This window comes from Ptychodera flava, chromosome 12 (assembly GCF_041260155.1).
Source record: "Ptychodera flava strain L36383 chromosome 12, AS_Pfla_20210202, whole genome shotgun sequence".
In the NCBI taxonomy this organism is placed as follows: Eukaryota; Metazoa; Hemichordata; class Enteropneusta; family Ptychoderidae; genus Ptychodera; species Ptychodera flava.
This window is the reverse complement of record NC_091939.1, coordinates 19324094-19344297: the sequence shown is the minus strand read 5'-3', so window position 1 is coordinate 19344297 and position 20204 is coordinate 19324094. Positions and strand designations below refer to the sequence as shown.

The window sequence follows — 20204 nt, the reverse complement described above, 5'->3', positions numbered from 1 at the left end:
TCATGAAAACTTAATTGAATTTTTTCCATTCTGCCCGTAGGATGGTCCATACATTTCAGCAGAAGAAGCTGTCGCTATCTACACCACCACAGTGCATTGGCTGGAAAGTAGACGATTCTCTCCAATTCCATTCCCACCACTGTCATACAAACATGACACTAAACTCCTGATCCTTGCCTTGGAAAGACTGAAAGAGGCATACAGTGTCAAGAGCAGACTGAATCAGTCCCAGCGTGAGGAACTGGGTCTCATTGAACAGGCATACGACAATCCTCACGAAGCTCTCAGTAGAATCAAACGTCACTTGCTGACGCAGAGAGCTTTCAAAGAGGTAAGATATCACAGGCTTGAATTGACTGAGTGTTTGTTCTGAGTTTCTGTTTTGGATGTGTATCAAAATGTTTTGACAAGAGCTATTTTATACACACACATACACACACACACACACACACACACATTCTCAAACACTGTGGAAGTTATTGAGGAAAGTAAATACTAGAATTCAGTGGTGTGAAAACTAGTGGATTTCTTGATGAACTTAGTAACTGACTCACTACAATTCTGTTGAGAGGACAGGAGATCATTGCTTTGAAAATGGAAGTCAGTCCTGTTCTTTTATCTACAAACTTAGAAAATGCGGCATCATTGTATGGAAGCTCTAAACTTTAGATATGTCTTGATTATGTGAGCATGATAAAAAGTTTGTGACTGGCAGTTAGCCATTTCATGCAGTCTATCAAGCATAAAGGACCAGCAAGTCTGTCCAACCCTAGAGAATGTGTCCAAAACTATTTGGCACAACATTACCTCATTTTCTGTTCCAACCCTAGGTTGGTATTGAGTTCATGGATCTGTACAGTCATCTGATCCCAGTGTATGATGTGGAACCTTTGGAGAAGATCACAGATGCTTACCTGGATCAGTATCTGTGGTATGAAGCTGACAAGAGACGGCTTTTCCCACCATGGATCAAACCATCAGACAGTGAACCACCTCCACTGCTCACATACAAGTGGTGTCAAGGTAAGAATTTATGGACAATCGCTGTTCTCTAGATGTCCTTGTGCTTTGACCTCTCATCCTCTAACACCATGCATTCAATTCTGATGGAACAGTGCAAACTAAAATGGCAGCCTACAGAATATCCTCTGCGTGCAGTGAGGAGAATCCTCAACCATGTGCAATCAAACTCATGACTTTCTGAACTCTGGGTCAAATATACGAGTTTCTGGGAATTTTGTTGTGTCAGCCCTATATCAGTGCATAACACGTGTGAAACTTTTGTGTGTCAAAAGACCAAAAGAGTCACTGATGTGTAAGTTTAGCTCAGAGTTCACTCTAGTCCTTGGATGTACAGTAGCACCTACAGGGCTCACTGTTACAAATTATGTGGTATGACAATTCTGACCATATCAGATTTGGACATGCCCGTCACGCGAATTAAGTGTACGCAGATGTTATGTGGTCAAATTACAGCGACTATACACGCAAGGAAAAGACATCATTGCAGCTGGTAGAGATGAAAGCCAAGCATGGTGTTGCTATGTCAGGCATCAGATTATCAAATAGTGCAGAAATGATTTCCATAACAACATGAATTGCCTGTGGTTATGTTTCAGGTATTAACAATCTACAAGATGTGTGGGACACAGCAGAAGGAGAGTGTAATGTCATGATGGAGTCCAAATTTGAAAAGATGTATGAGAAGATAGACTTGACCTTGCTTAACAGATTGCTACGTCTGATTGTTGATCACAACATTGCTGATTACATGACAGCCAAGAATAACATCGTCATCAACTACAAGGTAAGCAACTCAGGCCTTGTGAATCTGGGAGCAGATTAGCCTTTGCGAAAGTGTTATAAACTACCCCTGTTGGATATCTTCTCTGACTAAATGTAGGGACACATAAGTAACTGGTCAGGACTTTTTCATTCTACTTGAAGAATTGTTGTGATGTGTAAAAACATTAAAAGATTTCATTTATTTATTTGCTGTTCAGTTGAAGTCAAGAAATATAATATTTAAAAGCTCTTCATCCCCAACTTACAATTCACAAAAGATGGTCTGAGCTATGGTTTAGTTTAGAGTTCTAACATCAGAAAAGACAACGAGTCTAGTGAAAAGTAAGTCTTGACAAATTTGTGCCTTGAAACTCTGACATTTTGATGCATCAATCTTACTGTATTTCCTTTGTTTTCACAGGATATGAACCACACCAATTCCTATGGTATCATCCGAGGTCTACAGTTTGCCTCTTTCATTGCCCAGTACTATGGTTTGGTGCTGGATCTACTGTGCCTAGGTCTCCACAGAGCCAGTGAAATGTGTGGCCCACCTCAAATGCCAAACGATTTCCTCACCTATCTGGTTAGTTGACTTTTACATGCTGCAGAAAACTTCCTGATAAAAACTTTGCTGCTAACTAGAAGAAATCACTGAAATGGCCAGTAATCATGTAGTTGTTAATGCGTAGAAGTAGTTTAGATGTGGACGGAACAAATTTTGACCCTTTGACAGTGGTTCATTAGGTAGAAAGTTATGCATTGTCATTTAAGTTTAGACAGTGCTGTCTTATCAATTGAAGCAGCATTGAGGACAGAGTATAATGCCAGGAGTCATTTTGATCATCATTACTGCGTAGCTTCCATAAATAAGTCATCTGTTGGTCTGTTTGCAAGAAATAAACATCTTGTGTAGGTATTTCACCAGTATTTTTGCATCATTTCAGGATGTTACCACAGAGGGAGCTCATCCAATCAGACTGTATTCAAGATACATTGATAGAGTACACATCTTTTTCAGGTTTGTATTTTTCATGTTTCAGTTCAAGTAAATAGACACATGTCAATTTGTAGTCATAATTATATTGATGGTAGATCTATTGATGATTGGAAGTGATAGATTTGAACTTGTAGTTGTTGTGGTATTAGTGTAAGTGGTAGTTGTAGTGGTGAGCTATTCAAAATACATGCAGAAGTAGGTGGCAGTTATATCAGATTTTGACGTCACTGTTGTTAGCTACTATAGACTATAGTCTATAGAAGCTATTGGGATGGGTATTCGTCCGGCGTCCGGCGTCAGTCTGTATGTATGTATGTATGTATGTATGTATGTATGTATGTATGTCCGTTTGTGAGGCGTCCGTCCACTCAAATATCTTGAGAACCACAGTACTTACTGATTTGATATTTGTTGTGTAGATGAAAAATATGATTTTGAGAAACTATTTTTTTTAATTTTTTGATATTATTGAAAATAGGCAAATTAATGCCAAAAAAGGCGTTTTTGGTAAAAAATCTTCTTCTTCATAACCACTGGTCAGACAGCTTTGTTATTTGGTATACAGGTCCCTAGGGGTAACCCAACTTAGATTTGTTCAAGTTGTGATGAAATATGCAAATCTGTATTTTTAAGGAATTTTTTTGTCATTTTTGGTCAAAATTTGACTTACATTGTATGTAATTCTTGTACTGTATAAACCCTATCAATTCACCCAGAAAAAAATAATTAATATGATTTTAAATAATTGAATTAATTAGGAAATCATCAAAGCCAAAATAATGTTATTGTAGAATTATCAGAAAGTTCAACTTTTTTTGACAGTTCATAGTGAAATGCTTACCATCTTGGAGGATTAAAACATGTAAAGCAACTTTCCTGAATCCCAACTTTGACATATTCTGAACTGTCATATATTGTGTCCTGTATGTTTAATATCTAAAAGAAATTGCTCAAAATAGTCAATAGAGATAGAGAAAGTTCTAATTTCCATTTATGGTTGACTTGGTAAGGATAAAATAAAATTACTTTTTGAGGAAAAAAATAGAGTGGTCAATTAAAAGAGTGGTCAAAGTGATAGGGTTTTTATGGTAAAGCTAGGCTGTAAGATTCCTCATGTGCTATTTATAGCAATTATGCAATCTGTGTAAACAGTGCAATGAAAGTTACATGATTCCTTATAATGCTTTTGATAACCTTGAACTTCTTAAGTTTCAAACAGTTGTCTCTTCAGTGTGCTTTCTCTGAGTATGTACAGTCTCAACTTATTCAACAGAACTTACTTACAATGTTAATTTGAAAGTTAAAATGTGCTTGGTTAATAGGATGAAAATACTGATACTTAATTTTGTATCCATGTCTATAGTAGCTTCAGGGACTTTGGCCCTATGTTTGATAATGTCATATTCAAACTTACTATAAAGGCCTCATTCTTTAGCTTTTATGTCCCCGTACAGATTGGATGTAGCTTTTATCGAACCAAAAAATTAAAGAATATTAAGCTACACCTCTTAGTTGACAAGATGAACATACAATAATAAAAACTCACTAAACTCTGCTCTGTTTATGTCATCAGGTTCACAGCAGAGGAGGCCAGGGACCTGATTCAGAGGTATCTTACAGAACATCCAGATCCGAACAATGAAAACATCGTTGGGTACAACAACAAGAAATGCTGGCCTAGAGATGCTAGAATGAGACTCATGAAACATGATGTCAATTTGTAAGTAGATCACCGTCTCATTTATAAGCAGAATGATCCAGTTGGCAGCTGTGTCTAAAAATATCACTTGCATTTAACAACTCTGATATGTTTTGTTTGTCCTTTCAAACTGAATTCTGATGTTGAGGCCCGTAGACAACATAGTCACACCACATTCCCTGCTTTGAAGTGTGTGGACAAAGTATTTGACAAACATAATTACTTTCATCAGAATTATGAATATGTAACATTTTAGCCTTCTCATTACTGATTGTCTGTGGTTTGGTCCTTCTACCATCTTCTACCATATAAAAAGCAATGGGATTATAGGTCTGGTTGTGAAAGGATTGAAATGAAATTTTTGGAATTAATGCGCAACCCTTGAAATGAAAAGTTTTTGATTAACAACTCTTCTTACACTGAGAACATTTCTGAAAGTATGACAGCAAAGTAAGATTGTGTATCACTGTGACACAATTTTATTATTTTTAGTAACTAGAAAAGTTCAATCTGGAAATGAGTATACTCCTCTCTCTACTTCAGGGGTCGTGCTGTGTTCTGGGACATGAAGAATCGTCTGCCCAGGTCAGTGACAACATTCAACTGGGAGAATAGCTTTGTGTCAGTGTACAGCAAGGACAACCCAAATCTGCTGTTCAACATGAGTGGGTTTGAGTGCAGAATACTTCCAAAGTGTAGGACGACACATGAAGAGTTCACTCACAGAGATGGTGTCTGGAATTTACAAAATGAGGTAAGTGTGTCTGAATGACAGTATCACTGACAGGAAGGAATGAAAGAAAAGAAGGTTTTGGAATGATTTGTGTTCAACCAAAAGAAGAAATGAAACACTTTTTTGTCATGTTTCCATCTCACTATTACCATCTTATAGTCTTCTAACAATTGTAAGTAGAACTTTCCAATTACAAAATCATACAGACAGATGTAAGGTGTAAGCTGTCTCAGTTTTAATGTTCAGTTTCATGTGACTCCATCCCACAGGTGACCAAAGAGCGTACAGCTCAGTGTTTCTTGAGAGTGGATGATGAATCCATGCAGAGGTTCCACAACAGAGTCCGGCAGATTCTCATGGCATCAGGATCTACCACATTCACCAAGGTAAGTAGCTGTGAAGGTGCTTCAACCTTGAGAACTTTCTAAATTTTCTTCCCTTGCCAAAAAATGACACTACATAAGTTCTTTGGTAAAAGATGCTCAAATAATCTTTATGTTCAATTATTCTGAATATTTATGAATTACTGCAAGGAGATGTGATACACAAGAATTATCTTCCTTTACATTTGAGAACTTTCTCGTATTTCAGCCAGTTTCACATTTCATTCCATAAATATAATGTCCAGAACACAAAGTGTGCAAATGTATACATACATACTCATATAACACATGAAGACAGACACACAAACAAAGGCTTTGTTGATGAATGACCACAGCCATAATGAGTGTCATATTTTAATTTATATTTTAGATTGTCAACAAATGGAACACTGCCTTGATTGGGTTGATGACCTACTTCCGTGAGGCAGTTGTCAACACTCAAGAATTGCTGGACTTGCTGGTCAAGTGTGAAAACAAGATCCAGACACGTATCAAGATTGGTTTGAACTCCAAGATGCCCAGTCGTTTCCCACCGGTCGTCTTCTACACACCAAAGGAGCTGGGTGGTCTGGGTATGTTATCCATGGGACATGTGCTAATTCCACAGTCAGATTTGAGGTGAGTCCTACAGTTTGACCATTCAGGTATGCTACATTCACAGCAAAGATGAAAACATGCAAATATGTGTCTCTTTAATGCTAGGAGACATAATCTTCAGCGATGGGATGTATGCAAGAATGACTAGATATAAAATTGATTCCTGTTCTTAAGGCTTCTTGTCCTTGTGGATGCATTGTATGGTATCTGCAGCTACAGGTTTGATGTCCTGTTGTCTGTTCGTTAAAGCAATGCAACATCAATTCAGTGATTTGCATCGTTGGATGGTCATTGGTTCACACGATACTGTCCTGGAATGTAGCTGAGACAAGCATCCTAAACCCTTTCACCACATTGGTTTGAACCAATTTCATTGTTTACTGTGGTAAAGTTGGACCTCCAGAGAGGGAAGGGGGAGGTTGAAAGGGTGATTCAGAAAAAGTCACACTGTGTAATTTTTTCACCACAAAATAACAGAGAGTTGAAGTTTCATATACTTTCCCTTTGACGGAGCTAGGATGTGAAATGCAGTTACTGAAATCCCAAAGTTCATTTCGATGTAACTTATTTGTGAATGAGGATGGGAGATGTAACGTAATGTCACATAATTGGTCCATTGATCTGTTCAGATTAGTGTCCTACTTTTAAAATTGGAAGGAGAATGCTGAATTTCTATTTCATAATCTTTTTTCAACCCAGGTGGTCCAAGCAGACAGATGTCGGTATAACACATTTCCGTGCTGGTATGAGCCATGACGAGGATCAGTTGATTCCCAACTTGTACCGGTACATCCAACCCTGGGAGAGTGAGTTCATCGACTCACAACGTGTGTGGGCAGAGTATGCCTTGAAGAGACAAGAAGCTCTGGCACAGAACAGGTAGATTACAGTCAATACATGGTTCACAGAAAGTCCTCACTAAGCGTACCATTACTGTGATAGATGTACCATGTTTTCAAAGTGAATAAGCATCTCCATGTAATAGACAACCTACTCAGATAACAAAGTCATTCAAGATCAGTACAAAAATCAAGTTTCCCAACAGATCACTGTGACAGGCACTTCTATCACACACACTATCACCATCAGGTCGAGTCGATAAATGTTACGGTAATGCACGTCTTAACATGACTTGTCAATGAAAATCATGTGTCTATGTATTTTGAGTGGTCTTAATGTGGTCAAGTCAGTTGTATAAGATGTGATACGTTACCGACTTTATCCAACTTGACCTGGTACTCAGATGAACCTCATCAGGAAAGGGCTAAACACAATTTAATAAGTCAATTGATCTGGTCAGCTTGTAGTCTCAATAAAAAGTTGTGAATAGTTTTAACTGTAGCCTGTCCATTTCACTCATATTCAATTATTGTGTGTCATGCAGACGTCTTACCCTTGAAGACTTGGAAGATTCCTGGGACAGAGGTATTCCACGTATCAACACACTGTTCCAGAAAGACAGACACACCCTGGCCTATGACAAAGGCTGGAGAGTCAGAACAGACTTCAAACAGTACCAGGTAAGTGTCGTTCTAAAACATAATGTGCTTTACCATGTAGCATAAAAAGTCATAGATGAGTTACTTAGTGACATTGCATTGTTGTGTGAGTATGTGATTTCCTCTTAGCTTTTCTGTTAACTACAAATTCAGTCTATCTACCCTGACATCTGTTACATATCATAGTAGGGGCAACAAACTAAGTAATTCAAGGTTCTGTTCACCATCACTAAATTGTACTGTGCACTGATGTGATTGTATGCTTGTAAGCTGAAATAAAACAGCTTTGACAGGATTATCTCTTCTTCCAAGAATATTCTTTCATCTTTGAACTGTTGTCAAGAAATACCCACCACTGTACAACATTACATTCAAAATCAGCACTCCCTCTCAAACATAGAATCCTGTTGAGTGTTGATTTCAAACTTGATCTGTACCAAATTCTTTTGGTCATCACATCTTGATGTATATTGAATGAATATTAGTTGAATGGATTTGTCACAGAGATACACTGTTCTACATTATTTCCTGAGACTGACATGCTGCTTCATATTTATCATTACAGGTACTTAAACAGAATCCATTCTGGTGGACTCACCAAAGACACGACGGTAAACTATGGAATCTGAACAACTACAGAACAGACATGATCCAGGCCCTAGGAGGTGTAGAGGGAATCTTGGAACACACTCTGTTCAAGGGTACATACTTCCCAACATGGGAAGGTCTTTTCTGGTAAGGACACATGTTTTCTCATTTTTAGGATCACAAGATCTCAGCTGTTATTTGGTTGAAATACTGGCAATTATCATGTTGCTATGACATTATTTGTCGATTAGTTGTCGATATGTTGGAATTTTAGAATGGTACAATACTAGCAGAAATCAATGCCATTTGTGATGCATCGTCACAGAGTCAATCAAATGAATTCAAATACTTCTTTTTGAAACTTTCGTCATCAACATATGCTTGTCTGAAGTCTATGAGAAGTGATTGCAATGCTGCCAAAAGTAGATTGGAGAGATCTGTAATGCTGTATTAGATCTCTCCAACTGAAAGCATACCAGTGTTTGTTAACAATTCACCATTGTTTTCACAGGGAAAAGGCTAGTGGATTTGAAGAGTCTATGAAGTACAAGAAACTGACCAATGCCCAGAGATCAGGTCTGAATCAGATTCCAAACAGAAGATTTACACTTTGGTGGTCACCAACTATCAACAGAGCCAATGTAAGTCTGCCTGCTTAGTCTAACTCCAGGAAAGCTTGTTTTCCTTACATGATGAAACTATCTCCATTTCAAGAAAAATTGTCTTTTTCTTGCCTCATGTTGCTCGATACCATGTAGGAGAAACAAGGCTTTAGTCCTCTGTTGACAAATCTAAAATGTGTGTTACAATTGCATATCCCCTGAATCAATCAAATATTCTGTGAATTAACGTTTCAGACTATTGAATTGTTATAACTGATGTTTTTAAAATGTATGCTTTTAGTGTACATCATTACGAAAATAACATTTTCGGGACAACCTAGAATGAACGAGCTTCCCCATGCAACCTACTCATTCCATGTCTTAAAACCTTTCACTCATTCACCTGTGGAAGAAAAACATAAACCTTCAAAGATTTTTCAAAGGAGAGGTAGGATTCCAACAGAAAAGTGTTAGAACTTTCATACTATCACACCCCATTGATTATTGTGTGCAGTGCTCTTAAAAATGCTTTTCTTCATGTATCATTCCACATTGTGTCTTACAGGTGTATGTAGGTTTCCAGGTGCAGTTGGACTTGACTGGCATCTTCATGCACGGCAAGATTCCGACACTGAAGATCTCCTTGATCCAGATATTCAGGGCTCACTTGTGGCAGAAAGTCCATGAAAGTGTTGTCATGGATCTCTGTCAGGTAAGTCAATCATATGTTACAACTGTGTACATGTTCAGTTTGGTTTATAATTTCTGAGTTTAAACTCTCCTCAATTTTCAGCTCACTGTAATCAGATTGTGGCAGTATAATGCATTGTATGGTATCTGCAGCTACAGGTTTGATGTCCTGTTGTCTGTTCGTTAAAGCAATGCAACATCAATTCAGTGATTTGCATCGTTGGATGGTTATCAGTTCATGAAATACTGTCCTGGAATGTAGCTGAGACATTAAGATTAGATTTGCCAAAGTTAATCATAAAAATACTTGAGTTCAATGTCGAGTTGCATATTTTAACATGAAAGTGAGCAGTTCCATAAGTAAAGCATGTCATCCCTTACGTCCATTGTACATGTCCAGTGACAGTACAGGAAACAGTTTTTTAGCACCAAAGCATTACTGTATTACTGGTCATGATATAGTTCCACTCACATTCATTGTCAGTATTTTGTTAGGTATGTACATCAGCCTACAAGATTGCATAAACCAGTGTTAAATTACAGATTCTGTGAATTCAAATTTGAACAGATTCTGTGAATTTAAATTTGAACATTACTCAAGTGAAACACTGACATTAGAACATTAGAGTTATTGACCCCATTTCTCCATTCACAAGTCTAACCCACCCTTGTAGAAATATTTTGAGTGTACCATCATCTGGTGAAAAAGGTCCGAGAGAACAACCAGCCTAACTTCTATGTTGTCATTCCTCATAACAGGTGTTTGATCAAGAGTTGGATGCGTTGGAAATTGACACAGTACAGAAAGAAACCATTCATCCCAGGAAATCTTACAAGATGAACAGTTCCTGTGCTGACATATTACTCTTTGCCAATCATAGGTGGCTTGTGTCTAGACCCTCATTGCTGGCAGATTCCAAGTAAGTTATAACACTGATCAGATAAGTATGAGTGTTGGAAATGTTTCCTTCACTCAGTCATAGGCCTTTGATTTTCTTCTCTTGTTATGACTTTGGTATGCATGAATTACATATTGCAAAATCCAGTCGTGACCTTTTCAGGTCACTTATATGTTTATGCCATGCTAAAAAAAAGACGAGGGACACATCCAGCCCAACTGACCATAAAAAAATCTGTTCAGCAGTATTTGATTATTATCATCCTTATTTCAGACCAATTTAGACCCATAAAAAACAACAACCAAAAAAAGTTGCAATACTATGTGTGCTGTTCAAGTGTTCAGTATTTTAAGACTAGGTAACATAGTAAAATACTAACTGTAACAACAATGACATGAGGATTTTTTCAAACAACATGAAACTGAAAGGATTACAATGTTTCTCAGAGAGTATGTACATGAAAACTAAAGAACACTTCTCTGCATTACTCTAAATTATGCATTTCCCGCCATTTGTCACAGGGACACTATGGACAACACTACCACACAGAAATACTGGATAGACGTACAACTGAGATGGGGTGACTATGATTCTCATGATATCGAAAGATATGCCAGAGCAAAGTTCCTTGACTACACCACAGACAACATGAGTATCTATCCATCACCGACTGGTGTTTTGATTGCAATAGACTTGGCATACAACCTCCATAGGTAAGTGAATTTGCCAGTCAATGTGAACTGCAGAGTTAGAGAGGTTGTTGCCATCTCTTCGGTCTTGATGACACGTTAGCTGAAATTTGGTGTTTGATAAAAAATGATATCTTTTTGTGTATAAATAATGCATCTCAAATTTGGTTAAGTTTGTACTACTTATTTCCTCCAAGATCTAACATGCCAGAAAGGATATATGTTGGAAGGTGTACACTTTCAGAATTACATATTCTCAGGGTAGCAGTCCTACTTGCTGGTTTTGGCCGTAGTGCTTCTTGGCATTGACCATTCATGTGATGTGAGTCCTTTGCTCTCCTTTAAAAGTTGTGTGTCATTTATCGATTTGTTAACCCTTTCACCACCATGGTTTGTCCCAAATCCATTGTTTGCTATGGTAAAGTTGGACCTGTACACAGGGAACTGGGGGTGAAAGGGTTAAGAGATAAAGCTGATAAAAACATGCTCCTTTAACCTACTGTTCATTTTTACCATATTGCTCTGTAGTGCATTTGGTAACTGGTTCCCTGGAGCCAAACCACTGATCCAGCAAGCCATGGCCAAGATCATGAAAGCCAACCCTGCCTTGTATGTGTTACGTGAAAGAATCCGTAAGGGTCTACAGCTGTACTCCTCAGAGCCCACTGAGCCGTACCTGTCATCACAGAACTATGGTGAACTCTTCTCCAATCAGATCATCTGGTTTGTGGATGACACCAACGTGTACAGAGTCACCATTCACAAGGTAAAGTCTCATGCCAGTCTGTCTTCTCCTGTCTCAAGTTTTCACCAGTTTCCAATGATTTCAATTGAAAGACTGACATCTGTGTTCGTCACACAAAGTAGTCAAGAAGTCACAAGGAGGATTTTTTGCAGTGATCATAGATCTTAGCAGACTGATAGATCCAACCCTTGAGGGCACTCCTTGCAAAAGAGAGAATGTTCAAGGAGTCTTCCTGAGATGACCAATCTTTCAGTCCTTATGAATTTCTTTGTGGAGTAATTTGTCTGATCTACAGCAAACACCTACTCATATATTTGCGTGGTACATACACACAAACAGTAGAACCTTATCTTTTTGTAGAACAAAGATTCATTGTGTCTATTACACTGGTAATTATCAATGATGGTGTGGGTTTGCAGGTCTTGAAAACCTTTACTTGATTTGGGGGTACAGAGGGATGGGTACGAGTCTATGTTTAAAAGACAGTGCCCTTGTTTTTCGGCAGTTCTGACGAGCTTTGTATCTTTCCTTGCAGACATTTGAAGGTAACCTGACAACCAAACCAATCAACGGCGCCATCTTCATCTTCAACCCACGTACTGGGCAGCTTTTCCTGAAGATTATCCATACGTCTGTATGGGCAGGACAGAAACGTCTGGGACAGGTATGGACTTCCATTGTTCCCAGTCTCAAGACCTGATTACTGTTACTGTACATTTTCTCCCATGTAAAGGTGCCCCTCTTACTGTCCAGCACTGCATGCACGTTTGTTACAGTGAATTTAATGGCTACATACAATCTGGGATATCACGAAAATTTGTGAAATTTGTCCTGTGAGGTAGTAGTATTTGTCAGTATAAAAGAGTTGTATTTGATACAAAAAGAGAAATGTCTGTGTAGTTTTGTTGGTTGTCAGAAGCCACAGTTGGACGTTTAACTGTTTTACAGTGCTTGATCACCACAAATACCAATCTGCTCTATTCCCATATGCTAAGTGATGATCTATCAAGTGCTACAAAATACATACATGTACTGTATCAGTGGAGAGATACCAGGAGTGTGCACAATTTCAGGATTGCTGTTTGTACAGTTAAGCATACCAGTGACAACATCAGTGAATTGTATCTGTCTTGTTTTCCAGCTTGCCAAATGGAAGACAGCTGAAGAAGTTGCTGCTTTGATCCGATCACTGCCAGTGGAAGAACAACCCAAGCAAATCATTGTCACCAGGAAGGGTATGCTGGATCCTCTTGAGGTAAGCTATGATATGTGTCCATGTGTGACGTCAACTTTGAAAAAGGAGAGCTGATCATAGCAAAAGTGTAATCTTGTCTGTCAATATGGTATGATTATTCTAAGGGAGAGGTCAGACATGTGTATACAGGAAAGAAAGAAAGTTTATATGATAATTGTTAATTTATCTTAAGAATTTCATTGATACCATTGAGAACCTAACTTGTTTTATCTCATTCTGATTCATGAATGCAACAAATGGCAAGATGTAGAAGTTATCATATGCAAGACAAAACATCATTATAGTGTAAAATGGATGGTTATGGTAAATGGATCAATATTTTCTCTCTTTTTTTGCATCGAATAGGTCCACTTGTTGGATTTCCCCAACATTGTGATCAAGGGCAGTGAATTGCAGCTGCCTTTCCAGGCCTGTCTGAAAGTTGAGAAGCTTGGAGACTTGATTCTGAAAGCTACAGAACCACAGATGGTCTTGTTCAACCTCTACGATGACTGGCTGAAGAGCATCTCCTCATACACTGTAAGTATTCAGGCTTTACACTGTTTACCAGTTCACAAACATTTCAAATATGTGGCAACGTTTGCAATCAGCTGAGGAAGTTTAGGGGTTTACAGAAGTGCACCCCCTTCAAGGATGAGAAATGTGTTAGAGGCTGTCTAAATCAGTAAATTTCCAGCTGTCTTGCCATGAAACACTGACAAATGTATATATTTGCAGAAGGTAGCAATCCAGACTTTCAAAGACCAAAAAGTTCATATTCAAAGCATTTTGTTAAGGTGGTTGGAAAGGCTATTTTTTGCACCTATTCTTTCTCAGAGATAATGTCAAGTTTCAAGTGTTAGAATCAAGATATTTAGTTCAAATTTTCAGGATAACTCCCTTAGTTAATATTTTCTCCAAAGAATATAAAAATTGTACATTTGCAGCCATGATTTTGAAATATGACACCAGTAAATATTAAACTTTAATTTTTCATATTTTTTTTACATATTTGAATTTAATAATAATTGGATAGTATTAATATTACCAAATTAGTTATAATTATGTGGACATTATTTATTGTAAGATTTGTACGGCAGGATTTGTAAATAAAATTTTTTATGATTTTACATGGGTTTATATATCAAAAAATTATTAAAACTTCTTTCAAATTTCAAAATGTGATTTTTCAAAAGTACTTCAAATACAGGAAAATTGTGCCGTAGAAATCTTATCTGTAACCTTGTTAATAGGCTGTAAAAATTCCATGTCCATATCTCATTTCAAAGTTGGATTAAATTGGTATACAATTATGTAGGAAACTGTTATTCTGTCAAAAATGTTGAAAACAAGCCATATTTGCACCCCTCTTTTGAAGTCATAGAGCAGTTTTTTTTGGTTAATCTCACTTTTGACACCTCTTTGACACTCAAAGAATCTAAAAATGCATTTACAATAGCAGTCACTCACTCTGAATGCCAGCACCGCCTTGTCAACTTTCCTGAAAAACAGCAAATAATGACACTTTCCCTTTTCAAACATTTTATTAAAAGCTAGGGGACCTCTACCATAGTTAATACACTAAGGACTCCCCAACTTCTCTTATTTGGTCAGTTTTTCAGAAGTTTTAACAGGCTATAACTCTGCAATGCCTTTGTGCCCAAATGTCTAGTTTTTTTATTCCACAGAGAATGTTGACTACTTTTATATTTTAATAGTTTTGTTGAAATTTATAACTGACGCTCTAGCCTTTCCAACCATCTTAACATTGTCAGTCATACTTTCCAGCACTAAAATTATTTTCTAAATTTGCAGTTTATAACAGAAATTCATGTTCTGTTTTTTCTTTCATAAACTAATCTGCAAATAAAGGAAATTAAGTTGAGCAGTTATCAAGTGTTTTAATACCCAAACTTTGAAAAACCATGAAATTTCAAAGAAAATGTGGTCGTCTTATGTATGCCAATGTTGATGAATCTAATCTATCATGAGTGACTCTGCAGTAGAATTATAGTACTAATATTATTTCAGTCTTGCACTTACAGCTTATTGTGAATTTATTTCCACATTGCTTCAAAGCTTAATTATTTTCAATTGACAGGAGATTTTATTGATTTGACTTCTCTTCGCAGGCCTTCTCCAGGTTAATCCTGATTCTGAGAGCCCTCCATGTGAACACAGACCGTACCAAGGTGTTGATGAAACCGGACAAGACTACTATCACAGAGCCCCATCATATCTGGCCGTCTCTGACAGATGAAGAATGGATTGAGGTTGAATTGGCCCTCAAAGATCTCATCCTTGCTGACTATGGAAAGAGGAACAAGTACGTCTTTAGTGAAGTTTTGGTAGAGTCTGTGTTGTTTACAGTCTGTTTGTCATTTTTTGCTTCAGCTGTTGTCAGCAGTGAATTTTAGTGTCTTGTCAAGCACAATAGATGCTTCCAGAAAATCAGAACATGCAATTGTTTACTTTTTTGTTGTCATGAACAGCGGGAGAGTTTTACAGACAGAATGAATCCACATTACGAATTCAAAAATTCACATTGACAGTGAATATTGCTAGCGTCTCTAGCTCATTTGTTGACATCATCGCTAGACTTTAAAGAGAAGGGTCTTCGAAACTGCTCAAATGTCATATGGGACCCATGTTACCAATTTAAAAACTGTCCAAAGTACATTGGCTATTGATGAAAGTTAACATATTTGTCATAATGTATATCGTAAATTTAGATGTTTTACATGATGCATCTAGATATTAATTATTATGCATGAAATGTATTGTTTGTAAACAAAGTGTTGCTCAGGCGCAGTTCTAACAACTCCCCTCCCCTTAAGGTAGCGGTAAAGGCTAGAGCGTCAGTTATAAACTTCAATAAAACTATTAAAACATAAAAGTAGTCAACATTCTCTGTGGAATAAAAAAAACTAGACATTTGGGCACAAGGCATTGCAGAGTTATAGCCCGTTGAAACTTCTGAAAAACTGACCAAATAAGAGGAAGTTGGGGAGTCCTTAGTGTATTAACTATGGTAGAGGTCCCCTAGCTTTTAAAAAAATGTTTGAAAAGGGAAAGTCATTTTTTACTGTTTTTCAGGAAAGTTTGACAAGGCAGTGCTTGCATTCAGAATGCGTGACTGCTATTATAAATGCATTTTTAGATTCTTTGAGTGTCAAAGAGGTGTCAAAAGTGAGATTAACCAAAAAGACTGCTCTGTGACTTCAAAAGAGGGGTGCAAATATGGCTTGTTTTCAACATTTTTGACAGAATAACAGTTTTCCTACATAATTTTATACCAATTTAATCCAACCTTTGAAATGAGATATGGACATGGAATTTTTACAGTCTATTAACAAGGTTACAGATAAGATTTGTACGGCACAATTTTCCTGTATTTGAAGTACTTTTTGAAAAATCACATTTTGAAATTTGAAAGAATTTTTAATAATTTTTTGATATGTAAACCCATGTAAAATCATAAAAACAAATTTTATTTACAAATCCTGCCGTACAAATCTTACAATTAATAGTGTCAACATATTTATAACTAATTTGGTAATATTAATTTATTATTAAATTCAAATATGTAAAAAAATATGAAAAATTAAATTTTAATATTGATTGGTGTCATATTTCAAAATCATGGCTACAAATATACAATTTTTATATTCTTTGGAGAAAGTATTAACTAAGGGAGTTATCCTGAAAATTTGAACTAAATATCTTGATTCTAACACTTGAAACTTGACATTAACTCTGAGAAAAGAATTGGTGCAAAAATAGCCTTTACCGCTACCTTAAACTGTTGGACCCCTACCCTTAAACTGTTGGACATTTTATGAATGCATGCATTCACATTCTGTGGGATTCCAAGTGAAACAGTAAATATGTGTTCGCCAAAATCTAGTTCAACAAGTAATCATAAATCATATTGTTAATGTTCACTCACTGTACTGTTGGAATGATCATTTATTATTATTATATGCACACATGAATATGCATTACGAAGTGTGTTTGCTGACTGATTCTGTGTTGATTGAATTACAGCGTGAATGTGGCATCCTTGACCCAGTCTGAGATCCGTGACATCATTCTGGGTATGGAAATCTCTGCACCATCTCAACAACGTCAACAGATTGCTGAAATTGAAAAACAGACCAAGGAACAGTCTCAGCTGACTGCCACCACCACAAGAACTGTCAACAAACATGGTGAGTAATCAAAGTACTCTGACAGTGACAATGAAAGTGAATTATCCATATATACATACTAGTGTGCAGAGATATTATCAATCTTCTCAATATCTCATACAAGTACATCTGTTGTTTGTAAAGTTGATTGAAAATAGTTAAATGCATCTACTACAGTAGTGTAGTATCTAGTTCACAGGGAATTGTTTTGACTGGCCGGAAACTGGAATTTTGTAGACGTCAGTGTCACTCACAGAAGTATTCTCCTCCAGTTTAAGTCCTTTTGCCCCAAATTGGTAAATTGTTCCATGGTAGATGTGTGTTTCAATAGTTATGTGTGGGTTTTGTTTGAGAGTTCAAGATCATGCATCAAACATTTTTACCTGCTCACAGGTGATGAGATCATAACATCCACAACCAGTAACTACGAGACAGCCACATTCTCCTCCAAGACTGAGTGGAGAGTACGAGCCATATCAGCCACAAATCTGCATCTTAGAACCAACCACATCTATGTGTCCTCCGATGACATCAAAGAAACCGGCTACACATACATCCTGCCAAAGAACATCCTCAAGAAATTCATTATTATCTCAGATCTTAGAGCTCAGGTGAGAAATTTTTAACAGACAATCTTCATTTTCTCAAGAAGGAGATAGATCATTTCCATACATACAGTTGTTCCAATCATCCTGGAAAACGATTTTTATCTCAGTATTGAATGAATTTCTTCTGTCAAGTACCGTGAGCTGATTATATTTTGCACGTAATGCAGCAATTTTATCATGTGACTAACAAAATATTGAAATCAGATTAAAGTATTGAAGCTGACTTAACCAGTAAGACGTGTGAATATTGCTATTTGACTAATTTGAGTGTAAAAATCTCCTTTAAAACTTTTTCTTGGTGAATTTTTACTGTTGCTGTGCTCCTTGCCCCAGGCAGCTCTTGGTGTAATTCATGTGTATGGATTTTGCTTATTTGCTTCGTACAAAATTTCAACTCGTACACACTCTTACAGATTGCTGGGTACCTATATGGAGTGAGTCCCCCTGACAACCCTCAAGTGAAGGAGATCCGATGCATTGTGATGGTGCCACAGTGGGGAACACACCAGACTGTACATCTACCAAATCAACTACCACAGCATGAGTATCTCAAGGTATGTGAATAGTAGAAATTACTTTGTTTAGGCCTGAGAAAAAAAATTGTCATTCCTCAGATCTTTTCAGCAAAGCTGGAGAGCGAATGTTTTAAAATTTTTTTTTACAAACCAGCAAAATCTTCCACTAGTTACATTGTTACTGATAACTTTGAGTCTAGATTTTACAAATTGTCCTCAATAATAGAGGCATTACATATACAGCAGTGTTGACAGAACAAATTGTGAGCATTTCCACATGCTCCCAGAAGAAAACAAATACTGCAAAAATATGCACAGCAAAAGTGCCCTAGAAACACGAAAATAATTGCAAAGTGGAAGTATATATTTGACACAATTAAAAAAAATATTCCACATTGGCTGAAGTACAAGCAGTGATTTCAAGAAACAGTTTGATTATTCTTCCTGGCCTTCAAGGTCTTCTGTACAACCGTAATCACGCATTACTTTTGCTGAAATATTATCTTCAATAACTGTCATCCTGACAAGTTGGCAAATAGTCTCACTCAGTCGTTACTTGTATTTGGTGAGCAGTCAATAACCTTTGACACCAATGTGTGACTTTTTGATGGACAGGAAATGGAGCCGCTTGGTTGGGTTCACACTCAGCCCAATGAGACACCTCAGTTGTCACCGCAAGACATCACAACACATGCCAAGATTATGGCTGATAATCCATCGTGGGATGGTGAGAAAACTGTTGTCATCACTTGCAGGTAGGTAGAGCTCCCTCATTAGGTGATGCTGTAAACTTAACTCTTTGAACTCTGACCCCAGGTGGATATGACATTATGGATAAAGTTACTGCTGAACCAGGTTGAAAGTTAGGTTTCCGTTACAACGAAGTTTATATATCCTTGTCAAGGCTTGTCAGTATCCATTACCATATATTTTGTTTCAATGGCCCCTGCCAATCAAAATGTTACATTAATGGTTCACATATAGAAGAAATAGGAAAGTTTTACTGTCAGAAACTAAACACACTTTCCAACAACTCATCAAACTTTATCAAAATCTCGAGAAATCCATCTAAAAGATATTTAAACATATTGCTGTGCTATTCAGCTGTGATGTCTGTAACCTCATGCAATTAACATCTTACCCTGTGCATCTTCTGTGACTAGTAGTTCCAACAAGTTGGAACAGTGGTCCATTCCATTCCAGTTAGTAATGCCAGTCTGCATTCCTATGTACCCTATTCTTTGCCATGCACTTAGATGTCATCAATAGACTGACCTTGGTTCCCGTAGCATAGCTAGGTATTCAATCAGGATCAAGACAGGTGTTGATTGACAGGAATTGTCAGCTTTCGGTTCAACTTTGAATCATATAGTCAATGATTGCTTGAAAGAACCTGTTCTAACAATAATTTCGGCCTTATTTTAATTTGCAGCTTCACCCCGGGTTCGTGCTCTCTGACGGCATACAAACTGACACCGAGTGGATATGAATGGGGAAGACAGAACACAGACAAGGGAAACAACCCCAAGGGTTACCTACCATCTCACTATGAACGTGTACAGATGTTACTGTCCGACAGATTCCTGGGTTTCTTCATGGTGCCAGCACAAGGATCATGGAATTACAACTTCATGGGTGAGAAATTTATGGATATATGTAGGGCATTGAATGGGGAGAATCAATGTACTTGCCTTTTGAGTCTTACAGATGATGCAAAATAAAAAATGTATCATGGGAACACATATGTA

The 20204-nt window shown here is 37.2% G+C and overlaps 1 protein-coding gene and 1 non-coding gene across 2 annotated transcripts in view; both read left to right on the top strand.

The window, feature by feature from the left end:
• The window catches only part of LOC139145302 (pre-mRNA-processing-splicing factor 8-like), a 31572-nt gene that overhangs the window by 9894 nt on the left and 1474 nt on the right, over positions 1-20204 (top strand). The window contains 26 exon segments of the mRNA XM_070716351.1: positions 41-331; positions 831-1023; positions 1620-1807; positions 2207-2371; positions 2733-2806; positions 4359-4505; positions 5028-5238; positions 5487-5603; positions 5971-6218; positions 6897-7076; positions 7582-7717; positions 8262-8431; positions 8796-8925; positions 9452-9598; positions 10336-10496; positions 10997-11188; positions 11693-11930; positions 12445-12573; positions 13051-13164; positions 13510-13683; positions 15276-15469; positions 17191-17354; positions 17727-17944; positions 18355-18495; positions 19072-19211; positions 19889-20091. Coding sequence (XP_070572452.1) covers positions 41-331; positions 831-1023; positions 1620-1807; positions 2207-2371; positions 2733-2806; positions 4359-4505; positions 5028-5238; positions 5487-5603; positions 5971-6218; positions 6897-7076; positions 7582-7717; positions 8262-8431; positions 8796-8925; positions 9452-9598; positions 10336-10496; positions 10997-11188; positions 11693-11930; positions 12445-12573; positions 13051-13164; positions 13510-13683; positions 15276-15469; positions 17191-17354; positions 17727-17944; positions 18355-18495; positions 19072-19211; positions 19889-20091 — 4465 coding nt within the window.
• LOC139146905 (small nucleolar RNA SNORA8) lies at positions 9709-9849 on the top strand. Its single transcript, XR_011555611.1, has one exon. It is a non-coding gene; the product is annotated as a small nucleolar RNA SNORA8 (small nucleolar RNA).